Source organism: Carcharodon carcharias, chromosome 5 (genome assembly GCF_017639515.1).
Source record: "Carcharodon carcharias isolate sCarCar2 chromosome 5, sCarCar2.pri, whole genome shotgun sequence".
NCBI classification, from domain to species: Eukaryota; Metazoa; Chordata; class Chondrichthyes; order Lamniformes; family Lamnidae; genus Carcharodon; species Carcharodon carcharias.
The window spans coordinates 84,030,521-84,043,601 of NC_054471.1; the positions used below are offsets into that span (position 1 = coordinate 84,030,521).

Consider the following 13,081-nt stretch of genomic DNA (forward strand, 5'->3'; position numbering starts at 1 on the left):
ATGCCTTTTGAAAATCCACATACACCACATCAATGGAATTACCCTCATCAACCTTCTCTGTTACCTCTTCAAAAATTCCAATAAGTTAATTAAACATGTTTTTCCCTTTAGAAATCCATGCTGATTCTTCCTAATCAACCCACAATTTTCCATGTGACCACTAATTCTATCCTGAATAATTGTTTTTAGAAGCTTCCCCACCACCAAAGTTAAACTGACTGGTCTGTAATTGCTGGGCTTATCCTTGCAACCTTTTTTGAACAACGGTGTAATGTTTACAATTCTCCAGTCCTTTGGCACCTACCCTGAGTCTAAGGAACACTGTAAGATTATGGCCTGTGCCCCTGCAATTCCACTCTTACTTCTTTCAATATCCTTGAATGGATCTCATCCAGACCCAGTGCCTTGCCAACTTTAGATGCCAACAGTTTATCCAACACTTCCTCCTTATCAATTTTGAACCCTCCTAGTGACAGAGTTTCCTCCTCTGTCCATGTGGTCTCAGTAGCATCTGCTTCCTTGGTAAAGTCAAATGCAAAGTATTCATTTAACACCTCAGCCATGGCCTCTGCCTTCATATGTAAATCCCCTTTTTGGTCCCTAATTGGCCCTACTCCTCATTTTACCACCCACTGACTATTTGTGTGCCAGTAGAAGACTTTGGGATTCCTTTTTATGTTGACAGCCAGTCTTTTCTCATAACCCTTCTTTGCTTTTCTTAAATGCTTCTTCACCACTCCTTTGAACCTTCTGTATTCAGCTTGATTCTCAATTGTATTTTCTACCTGACACCTGTCATAAGCACACTTTTTATTCTTTATCTTAATTTCTATCTCCTTTTTCACCCAGGGAGCTCTGGATTTGTTTGCCCTACCTTTCCCTTTTGAGGGAATATATCTCGACTGTGCCTGAACAATTTCTTCTTTGAAGATAGCCCATTGTTCACCTACAGTTTTTCCCTCCAACCTTTGGTTCCAACCTTTCCAACCCAGCTCCATTCTTGCCTCACTGAAATCGGCTCTGCCCCAGTTACGTATTCTTATTCTGGATTGCACATTGTCCTTTCCTTGTCCTTATAACCACTCTATAATGTTTGCATCTCACTGTAATTTCCCTGCAAACTTGTTCCTCTACATCCTTCCCACTAGTTAGCGGTCTATAGACTACACCGAGCAATGTAATTGCACCCTTTTTGTTCCTTAGCTCTAGCCAAATTGATTCCGTCCTTCCCTCTGAGACATCCTCTTTCTCCAGCATTGCAATGGTCTCCTTGACTAATACAGTCACCCCTTCTCCTTTTCTTCCTGCCCTATTTTTTCTGGACACCTTGTACCCAGGAGTATTTAAAACCAGTCCTGCCCTTCCTTGAGCCAGGTCTCTGTTATTGCCACATCATATTTCCACATGCAATCTATGCTTGTAACTCACCAGTTTGTCTACTATACTCATTACATTCTCATACATGCACAGTAACTCTGATTTAGGCTTCATTACTTTTTCCTTTACGCCGACTCCACCTATTAACTTACTATTCACTATACTAGTGCCACCTGTCTTTCCCAGTAGTTTGTGCACCCTGGTATTCCTCTCTAATATTCTCTCCTGGTTCCCACACCCCTGTTGAGTTAGTTTAAAGCCTTCCCAACAGCACTAGTAAGGAACTCAGCCCCGGTTCTGTTCAGGTGCAGCCCATCCAGCTTGTAAGGTGCCATCTTTCCCAGAGCCAGTCCCAGTGGCACTTTTCTTTGATGACACAGGGACAATCCAGGGGCTCTTTATTTGTTTTATTCAGAAAAAAATTGAAGCTGGCTGTAAGTTTGCACACAGCTGGCCATGACTGAAGTCAATGATGGGGTTCCAAAATTGGCTAGTTCGGGCCTCAATAAAAGTGTGGATTTTTACTGCTAGTTTAAGGCAGGAATAGGATGGGAAACCAGTTGTTCAATGTGTTAAACATTAGCTTTTTACCTTCAGCACCAGGCCCTAATGCAACTCAGATGAATAAAGTATAATAAAGTGGATTTTGTTGTCAGTGACAAAGCAATGGTGCCGACCTTGAAGAAAGCTGCCTGCAAAGGTCCAGCAATCTCTGTGGCATGAAGTCCCCCTTTCCCAACATCAGTTTAAATCTGACGCCAAGTCAAGGGGATCACAACAGTGCTGTCAGCAAGCAGGGTAAGCAGCCAACCACATTGAAGTATTCAAATTGACAGCCAACCAGGGAGTAAAACCCACAGCATCCCTTCACTTTTAGTCTAGCTTTTCAGATGATAAAATAAGTTATTGTTTCATTTCGAAGGTAAAATTTTGTAACCATTTAAAAAGCAACTGTTTATCATTATGGAGAATTTTGGCATCTACAAATGTACATTTTTCAGGACCAGTGAGAGTGTTCATTAGTAATTATGAAGTTAGTACACCAATAAAAGCCTAGTTACACCTCATTCAACAAGGGGCAACTTTTTCAAGCTTTTTTATAGTGAGACTAACAGTGTAAAAGTGGAATTTCTTGTCATGGCTCACCCTCTGGAGAAGCTCTGGGAAGTTATTTTGTCTTTGGAAAACTCTTCCTGAAAAGGCGATGGAAGCAGAGTCTTTGAATATTTTTAAGGCAGAGGTGGATATATTTTTGGTAAGCAAGGGGGTGATAGGTTATCAGGGGTAGGCAGGACGCAGATTTGAAGTTATTATCAAATCAGCCATGATCTTATTAAATGGCGGAACAGGCTTGAGGGGCCAAATGGCCTACTCCTGCTCCTTGTTCATATGTATCCGTGGACTCTAGAAGCTGCTGTCAGTTTTACTGGAGTAATGACAGTGAACACTGACAATTTCACTGTCACTTCCACCACAAAAGCTGGACCCAGATCTCCACAGTCTGAAAACAGTAAGGATCATATGTAAAATGAATTAAAGTTGATAGCTCTAATACCTTTAATAGGAGATTTGATGCACACATGAGGGCAAAGGGAGTAGAGGACATGATAAGAACAATAATTAGAGCGGTGGGAGGCTTGCGTGGAGGCTAAATAGCAGCACAGAGCCTTTGGGCTGAATGGCCAGGTTTGTGTTATTGTATAATTCTACATAGACTTAGTCCAGTCCTTGGTGAACATGAGGGAAAAGAAAACAGTCCCTAACTCCACAGTGAGATGACAGGATGTGTGGAAAATGGAGAAGAAATGTTGTACTGATGGATTGGGGGATACATTTCTGAAGCTAGAACTCAGGCTTGTTGTCAGGACAAAGGGGGGTCAGCTCGGCATCAAACTGTGTACAAGGCTGAGAGTGGATGTCTGAACTGTGAAGTGCTTCACTCTCCAGCAACAACACCCCTCACCCTGAGGAATGTCAAAGCTGTAAAAGATAATCCAGTACCCCAGATAAGAAATGAAGAAACTTATCCAACTGGATCATTGCTGGGACCTTTGCTGTTTGTAGTATACATAAATGATTTGGAGGAACATGTAACTGGACTAATTAGTAAGTTTGCAGACGACACTAAGGTTGGAGGAGTTGCAGATAGTGAAGAGGATTGTCAAAGGATACAACAGGATATAGATTGGTTGGAGACTTGGGCGGAGAAATGGCAGATGGAGTTTAATCTGGACAAATGCGAGGTAATGCATTATGGAAAGTCTAATACAGGTAGGAATTATACAGTAAATGGCAGAACCCTTAAGTGCATTGATGGGCAGAGAGATCTGGGTGTACAGGTCCACAGGTCACTGAAAGTGGCAATGCAGATGGATAAGGTAGTCAGCAAGGCATATGGCATGCTTGCCTTCATTGGCAGGAGTATTGAGTATAAAAGCTGGGAAGTCATGCTGCAGCTGTATAGAACCTTGGTTAGGCCACACTTGGAATATTGCGTGCAATTCTGGTTGCCACATTACCAAAAGGATATGGAGGCATTGAAGAGAGTGCAGAGGGGGTTCACCAGGATGCTGCCTGGCCTGGAGATTATTAGCTATGAGGAAGGGTTGAGAAACTCGGATTGTTCTCACTAGAGCAACGGAGATTGAGGGGCGACTTGATAAAAGTTTACAAAATTATGAGTGGCATGGACAAAGTAGATAGTCAGGAGCTTTTTCCCAGGGTGGAAGAGTCAATTACTAGGGGACATAGATTTAAGGTGAGAGGAGAAAACTATAGAGGAGATGTGCGGGGCAAGTTTTTTACGCAGAGGGTAATGAGTGTCTGGAATTCGCTGCTTGAGGAGGTGGTGGAAACAGGTACGATAGTGGTGTTTAAGAGGCAGCTTGACAAATACATGACTAGGATGGGAATAGAGGGATACAGACCCCAGAAGTGCAAAATGTTTTAGTTTGACAGGCAATATGATCGGCGCAGGCTTGGAGGGCCAAAGGGCCTGTTCCTGTGCAGTACTTTTCTTTGTTCTTTGAGCTTTAAACGATTAAGTTGACAAACTGGGATTTTTGTTTCCTCTTATTTTCTCCCTTTTGTTCTTCTCATGATGTTGCTGGCTTCCACTTGGGAATGATTGGAGCCAGCAGATACCTTCTAGTACCTACCCCCTCTTCATGTGTGAGCCTACAAGGTAAGAGCAATTTGACTTTGTAGTGCATCACAGCTTTTAAAATGTTATTCTTTCATAGGATGTGGGTGTCACTGTCAAGGCCAGCATTTGTTGTCCAGTCCTCCAGTAGGGGGTTGTGAGTCAGCCAAAAGCAGGGAAGCTATGTTGAACCTTTATAAACCTCTGGTTCAGTCACAACTAGAGTATTGCATCCAATTCTGATCACCACACTTTAGGAAGGATGTGAGGGTCCTTGAGAGAATGTAGAGGAGATTTACCAGAATGGTTCCAAGGATGAGGGGACTTAGTTTCAAGGCTAGGTTGGAGAAATTGGGATTGTTCTTCTTGCAGCAAAGGAGATTGAGGGGAGATTTGATAGAGATGTACTAGATTATGAGAGGTTTGGATAAAGTAGACAAAGAAAAATTGTTCCCATTAACTGATGGCACAAGAACTAGAGGGACAGAGGTTTAAGGTTTTGAGCAGGAGATGCAGGAGAATGTGAGGAAGAGCATTTTTATGCAGCAAGTAATAATGACCTGGAACTCACTGCCCACAACGTTGGTGGAAGTGGAGACAATATATGATTTCAGAAGGAAACTGGAAGGGCACGTAAGGAAAATAAACTTATAGGAATACAGTAATATAGAACAGGGTAATGGGATTGACTGGATTGCTCTACAGAGACCCAGTAGAGCCAGAGCTAGTTTTGGCTTGATAGGCCAAATGGCCTCCCTCTATGCCATAATGGCTCTATGGCTAACAATCTCTCCACAGGCAAAAGGGTCTTTGTTACAGAAAGGAGCCCAACCACAATCTGCAGGGTGTACTAGTCATAGAAGAAATGGGGTTGCCTCAAGTGTCACCAGGCATGGAAGTGGGAATTAGGACTAACAGGGGAACTGGGTGAGTTTAATCCAGCTGAAGTGGTTGTACTTAGACCCAACTCAAAGCCAGTACTCACCAAGAATCCAATCAATTGTGATGTTTCATGCGATCTTCAGCAAATGAGCTATGAGGTGGTCACCAGTTCATGGACTTGCCAACCAGCAGTTAGGTACCACATGAACGACAAGGCTTCCAATAACACATTCTTTAGAATCATTCTTAACATATTTGTGGTGTTGTGCGATATATAATAATTAAAATGCATAATAATTAATAAACTGGAAATCTAAATAGAGCAAGTCAATGTAATCTATAGAGGGAAGTGATGTGGAAGCTCGCACCAGACTGTAAGTTTAGTGGAAACAGTATTCCTGTAACTAATACATGTTTGCATTAAATGAACCTCACCTGACTGAACAACCTAGTAAGGGTATAACCTCCATAAAAATATAAAATATATTTCACAGAGATTTACAATTATACATTTGCTCTCAGTTTACGGCAGTCACTGGTCATTTTTGCCCATTCCAAGTTGCCTTGAGAACATTATAACGGGGCTGTCTTCTTGAGCGTTTAATTACAACCGATTAGTTTACTATGTCAGAGGGCTGTTACCTGTCAATCATGTTGGTGTGGGACTGGAGTTATATATAAGTGAGACCAAGGAAGGTCATTCTGAACTAGTTCACTTTTTAAGACAATCGGACACTTCAAAGTATCTTTTCTGAATAGAAGATTTTTGTTTTCATATTTTTTGAGCTGCTTTCAAATTCTCAAACTGGTGTGGTGGGATTTGAACTGATAATGGTGTTTGATGTTGTGTAAATAAAGGATACACCATGAGTAACAAAGAGGCGATAAACCTATCCAGGAATGAGACTGACAGAAAATTCAAAGAAATTTTTTAATAAACAAGTAAGTTACAATCAACTTCATAACTGGATATTTCTACCACATGCCACTCTTGGTTACAGGCCGCTCTTACATCATGGTTAATAGAATATTTTTGACTGGCCAATGATATGCATTTTGGTGGGGGTTCACAAAATCACAGAATGTGTAACTGTCCTATTAATTCATATTCCCTTCCAAGCCACTCACCATCCCGACTTGGAAATATATCACCGTTCCTTCACTGTTGCTGGATCAAAATCCTGGAACTCCCTCCCTAACAGCACTATGGGCGTACCTACGCCACATGGACTGCAGCCATTCAAGAAGGCAGCTCACCACCACTTTCTCAAGGGCAATTAGGGATGGACAATAAATGCTGGCCCAGCCTGCGAAGCCCACATCCCATGAACGAAATTTTTAAAATCCTTAATTCAAGGTCAACTTACAGGTTTACCAGGAGATCCCATAGTGCCATTCAACCCAGCCGGACCTCGATTACCCTGTTAGAAAACAAATGCAACAAAAGATGAAATGGGAAGGAAAATAAATTGTTTAAAAAAAATCATACAGTACGCAGCAACGTTAACTCTCCCTCACTCACTTTTCCAGAACCACTTTATCCAACTTAGGGTCATTCAGGGAGTCAGAGTCTATCCAGGCAGGCAATGGACACTAAGCAGGGTACACCCAGGACAGGATGCCAGTCCATCACGGGGCACACAATTACACACCAACTAGGGGACAATTTACTGTAGCCAAACTGCTAACCAACACATCTTTGGATGATGGGAGGAAACTGGAGCACCTGGCAGAAACCCATACAGGAAGAACATACAAGCTCCACACAGACAGATACCTGAGGTCAGGATCAAACCTGGGTTGCTGGAGCTATGAGGTAGCAGCACTAACCACTGCGCCACCATGCACTGCACCCCCCACCCCCCCACCCCCCCCACCACCCCCAAACTAAACTAGTTTGTTATTTCGCCAATGAATTTGAAATTAAAAGTCCATTCGTTCAACTGACTTTTGCTATTTGCTATTACTACAACTAGTTTCAATTGGGTGCCAAGTCATTCCTTCCGCAGACAATGCACAATGTGAGCTATCATAAACTTATTTAATCTCTGAAAGAAAGAGGCTGAAAAATTTCAACCTTGTACCTTGTTGATATACCAATCAAGGAAAATGCAGGAATATCTATTTCATCTCTCATCCAATATATACATCCCAGATAATTGCATGGTGATCCAGCTGATCAAGAGCAACACAGCAGTCAACCGTTTCCACCTGCATTAATCTTTTAACCCTAAAACTATTCCCAATAGTCTAGGTGTCTGGAATATCTTATGCTGCAATGAAGGCATGAATACGGAATTTTAGCAAAAACCCAACCTGTGTAGGGGTAAGTTTACAATCCCAAAATTATAGTAGGAAGCCACATTCAAAAGAAGTATGAATCTTCAAGGTCGGCTGAATGGTAGGAATGTAGACTCAGTGAATTTACCCTAAATTTTCTGCCCAAATTTTAATTTTTGTTATTGAAAATGTCTTCCATGATTCTATATTACCAAAACTCAGTTGTTCCAAAGCAGTGGTCTTAAACTTTTTCACCACAGACCAGTGACCACCTAGTGGTCCAATGCCACCTGCTTTTGCTTGTCATGACAAAGAAACTCAGAGTTATTGAGAAGAATGGTGCTGCTTCTAATGAAACACCAATAAGGTGTTATCTGGTTCCAAGCTGGAGAGCTTCAGACTCATATTGGGCTCCACATGGGGAAATGAGAATAGAAAACAAGGAAAAGGCATGCGTTGAACAGGTATTTTGTGTCTGTCTTCACTGTAGAAGACTTAGTAAACTTCCCAAAGGTAATTGAAAATCAAGAGGTGAGCGGGAGGGAAGAACTTAAAATAATCACCATCACCAGGGAAAAGGTGCTGGGAAAATTTTTAGACCTAAAGGCTGACAAGTCCCCAGGACCTGATAACCTGCATCCTAGGGTCTCAAAAGAAGTGGCTGCAGAGATAGGAGACGCATTGGTTATAATCATCCAAAATTTCTTAGATACTGGAAAGGCCTCAGTGGACTTGAAAATAGCAAATTTAACACCTTTACTGAAAAAAGGAGGGAGGTAGAAAACAAGAAACTATTGGCCAGTTAGCCTAATATCTGTTACAGGAAGATTGCTAAAATCCATATTAAGGAGGTTATAGCAGGATACTTAAAAAATTATAATGGGATCAGGTAGAGTCAATATGGTTTTATGAATGGGAAATTGTGTTTAACTAATTTATTAGAGTTCTTTAAGTGCAAGCAAAGTGGTTAAAGGGGAACCTGTAATGTACCTGGATTTTCAAAAGGTATTTGATAAGGTGCCACATCAAAGGTTACTGTGCAAAATAAGAGCACATGGTGTAGGGGGTAACATATTAACATGGATAAGGCATGCCCTCCAGCATGGATAAAGGATTGGTTGGCTAACAGGAAGCAGTGACAGGCATAAAGAGGTCTTTTTCAGGTTGGCAAGCTATAATTAATGGAGTGCCACAGGGATCAGTGCTGAGGCTTCAACTATTTACAATCTATAACAATGATTTGGATGAAGAGACTGAATCTATGGTAGCTACATTTGCTGATGACACCAAGATAGGTAGGAAAATAAGTTATCAAGAGGCTGTAACGAGTCTACAAAGATAGGTTCAGTGAGTGGACAAAAATTTGGCAGATGGAGTACAATGTGGGAAAATGTGAACTTGTCCACTTTGACAGGAAGGATAGAAAAATAGTTTACTACTTAAATGGGGAGGAATTACAGAACTCAGTGGTAAAGAAGGATCTGGGTGTCCTGGTATATGAATCACAAAAAAAAGTATGCAATCACAGTAAATGATTAGGAAGATAAATGGAATATTGGCAAGGGGAATGGAATATAAAATTCAGGAAGTTTTACTTCAGCTGTACAGAGCCTTGGTGAGGCCACATCTGGAGTATTGTGTACAGTTTTGGTCTCCTTATTTAAAAAATGTATAACAGCTTTAGAAGCAGTTCAGAGAAAGTTCACTCAACTCATTCCTGGGTTGAAGGGGTTATCTTATGAGAGGTGATCTTATTGAAACCTTTAAGATTCTGTGGGAACTTGATGGGGTGGATATTAGGAGGATGTTTCCTCCCCTAAAACTAGGGGGCCCAGTTTAATAAGAGGTCTCCCTTTTAAGATCGAGATGAGGAGTTATTTTTCAAAGGGTCATTAATCTGTTGAATTCTCATCCCCAGAAAGCAGTAGAGGCTGGGTCATTGAATTTACTCAAGGCAGAGTTAGATAGATTTTTCATAGACAAGAGAGCCTAGGGTTATGGGGGGTAGACGGGAAAGTGGAGTTGAGACCACAACCAGGTCAGTCATGACTTTATCAAATGGTGGAGCAGGCCTGAAGAGCCCAATGGCCTATACCTGCTCCTAAAACTTTTGTTCCTATGTTCCACGTTCAGCCAGTCCCCCTTCTTTCTTTTCAGCCCCACAAGTGTTGAAAATCCAATCTCACAGCTGTATGTTGTTGGGAATGGCAGCAGGTGCTTCAGAGGTGTGTCCGCTTGTTCAAGCTACTTGGTTTGTATGTGGAGTCAAAAATCTGTCAAACTTTTCTCGCTGAATGGCAGCTCCAATGACTTGCATATTGCCAGCCCACGAACCACCTGGAGGACCCTGGTCCACAGACCACATTTTGACAGCCACCATTCTAAACCTTACTAGATGGGAGTAAACTGCTTATTGACAATTAAAAGCAAGGATAGTCAAAAATACAATCATTTCATACCTTTGCACCCATTGCACCCTGAAGTCCTGGAGCACCAGGCAAACCCTGGAAAATAAACACAGGGTCAACAATTAAAACGTTTTTCTTCCTTAAGTGTCAAAACATACATCTAGTTAAAAGTACTTTGATGAAATGGAATCTATTGTAGAGCTGATTCCCCTATCCTGGGTGGAGGTAGGGGTGGATATTTGCAGTGAGGAGCCCCATTCTCAGCGAGGGCTGGTAGAGAAATAGTTAGCAGAGAAATGGCTGGTAGAGAAATGGCTGGTCAAGAAATGGCTAGTGGAGAAATAGCTGGCAGAGAAATGGCTGGCAGAGAAATGGCTGGCTCAGAGCCCCTGATCTTTCATCTATTTATTTAAATGGACAGAAAGCCAGATGCTGAGGATCTAGGGTTTCCTGATCAGGTCTGTCTGAGAGCATTGCTCAGCTGCAGCAACCAATGGGAGAATCAACCCATGCATCACATGGTATTAGCTGTAGCTCAGTTGGTCGCACTTTCATCTCTGAGTTAGAAGGTTGTGGGTTCAAGTCTCACTCCAGGAATTGAACACAATAATCTCAGCAGATGTTCCTATGCTGTGCTGAGGGAGAACCATACCTTTTTTTATTCAGTCATGGGGTGTGGGCTTTGCTGGCTTGGCCAGCATTTATTATCCATCCCTAATTGCCCTTGGTGAGCTGCCTTCTTGAACCGCTACAGTCCATGTGGTGTAGGTACACCCACAGTGCTGTTAGGAATGGAATTCCAGGATTTTGACCCAGCGACAGTGAAGGAATGTCAATATATTTCCAAGTCAGGATGGTGAGTGACTTGGAGGGGAACTTCCAGGTGGTGGTGTTCCCATCTGTCTGTTGCCCTTGTCCTTCTAGTTGCTAGTGGTCATGGGTTTGGAAGGTGCTGTCGAAGGAGACTTGGTGAATTCCTGCAGTGCATCTTGGAGATGGTACTCACTGCTGCTACTGTGTGTTGGTGGTGGAGGGAGTGAATGTTTGTGGATATGGTGCCAATCAAGTGGGCTGCTTTGTCCTGGATGGTATCAAGTTTCTTGAGTGTTGTGGGAGCTGCACTCATCCAGGTAAGTGGAGAATATTCCATCACACTCCTGACTTGTGTCTTGTAGATGGTGGACAGGTCTTGGGGAATCAGGAGGTGAGTTACTCATTGCAGGATTCCCAGCCTCTGACCTGCTCTTGTAGCCACAGTATTTATATGGCTAGTCCAGTTCAATGGATGGTAATGCCATTGAACATCAAGGGGCGATGGTTACATTCTCTCTTGTTGGAGATGGTCATTACCTGACACTTGTGTGGCGTGAATGTTACTTGCCACTTGTCAGTCCAAACCTGGATATGGTCCAGGTGTTGCTGCATTTGGACATGGACTGCTTCAGCGTCTGAGGAGTCGTGAATGGTACCGAACATTGTGCAATCATCAGCGAACATCTCCACTTCTGACCTTATGATGGAAGGAGGGTCAATGATGGAGCAACTGAACATGGTTGGGCTGAGGACACTACCCTGAGGAACTCCTGTAGTGATGCCCTAGAGCTGAGATAACTGACCTCCAACAACCACCATCAAAGATGCTGTCCTGAAGCCCTACCTGCCCTCTCAAGTTGATATGAATGATCACACATCTGTACTGAAGAAGAGCAGGGGAGTTAATCCTGGCAAATATCTATGCCTTAATCAACATCACAAGAACAGATTATGTGGACATTATCACATTGCTGTTTGTGGGAGATTCCTGTGTACAAATTAGCTGCTGCATCTCCTGCTTTATAACAGTCACCATTTTGAAAGTACTTTATTGGCTGTAAAGCATTTTAGGACATCCTGAGGCTGTGAAAGGTGATATATAAATGCAAGTCTTTCTTTTTTCTATCACATCTCAGAATTAACTGACACTACTCAGTACCTAGACTGTGGCTGTGAAATACCAGGGCAAGTGTGTTGGTTGAACAGAGAAGAGACACCAGCAGTGATACAATAATTCATCTTCTGGAAGATTTAAAGCACATACTTATTTAAATAATTGTAATTTCATCCATTGACTCTTCTCAAGGATAAAGCACAAAAAAAAGCATTTCCCTCACTTGAGTTGTATCCAGTTTTATTCCAAATCCTATTTTCAGGTTATTTTCCATCATTGCTTTCCACTTCCATACACACATTTCTCATTCTACTAGTCTAGTGAGATAGGGAAGAGTTTCATTTGCATTTGCATAAATAAGTAGAAACGTAAGCTATGGATGGAGGAGAGGGTGCCTACAACAGGAGTCATGCCAGTTCTTGACCATTTAAATTATTGGATGGGAGATCGGCCAGGTTGCCTACTGGCTATGCTATCCTGCCTCCTTGATTTTGCACTATACCCTACAGGTGGTGATTGTTTTCACAAACTGCAAAAGAGGGGTTTCTGCCCCATTAACCTTGCCTCATAGTAACCAGGGGCGGAACTTTACAGCTGTGCCACGGCAGGGTTGGGGCCCTAAAATGCAGCGAGCTGCTCAAAAGTTCACTGACTTCGGTGGGACTGTAAAATCCCACTGTGTAAAATTCCACCCCAGGTTATACTGGACCATTTCTGCTGCTTTCTTTGGAGTCTATTAGCAAGAGAATTTGACAAACTCACATAGCAGCTTGAAGGGTTTACCTGATTTTATACATTGAAAAAAGTAAAGGATCTTTAGGGAATAAAAGTCCACTGCTCGACAATCCTGGTACATCCTCACATATGACAGGTTGTTTTGTGAAAATTGTTCATGGGATGTGGGCTTCACTGGCCAGGCCAGCATTTATTACCCATCCCTAGTTGCCCTTGGGAAGATGGTGATGAGCTGCCTTCTTGAGCTCCTGCAGTCCCTGTGGTGTAGGTACACCCACAGTGCTGTTAGGGAGGGAGTTCCAGGATTTTGACCCAGTGACAGTGAAGGAA

General features: G+C 42.4%; 1 protein-coding gene across 1 annotated transcript in view; it reads right to left on the minus strand.

Moving 5' to 3' along the window:
* The window catches only part of col9a1b (collagen, type IX, alpha 1b), a 200,552-nt gene that overhangs the window by 65,992 nt on the left and 121,479 nt on the right, over positions 1-13,081 (minus strand). The window contains 2 exon segments of the mRNA XM_041187359.1: positions 6,769-6,822; positions 10,141-10,185. Coding sequence (XP_041043293.1) covers positions 6,769-6,822; positions 10,141-10,185 — 99 coding nt within the window.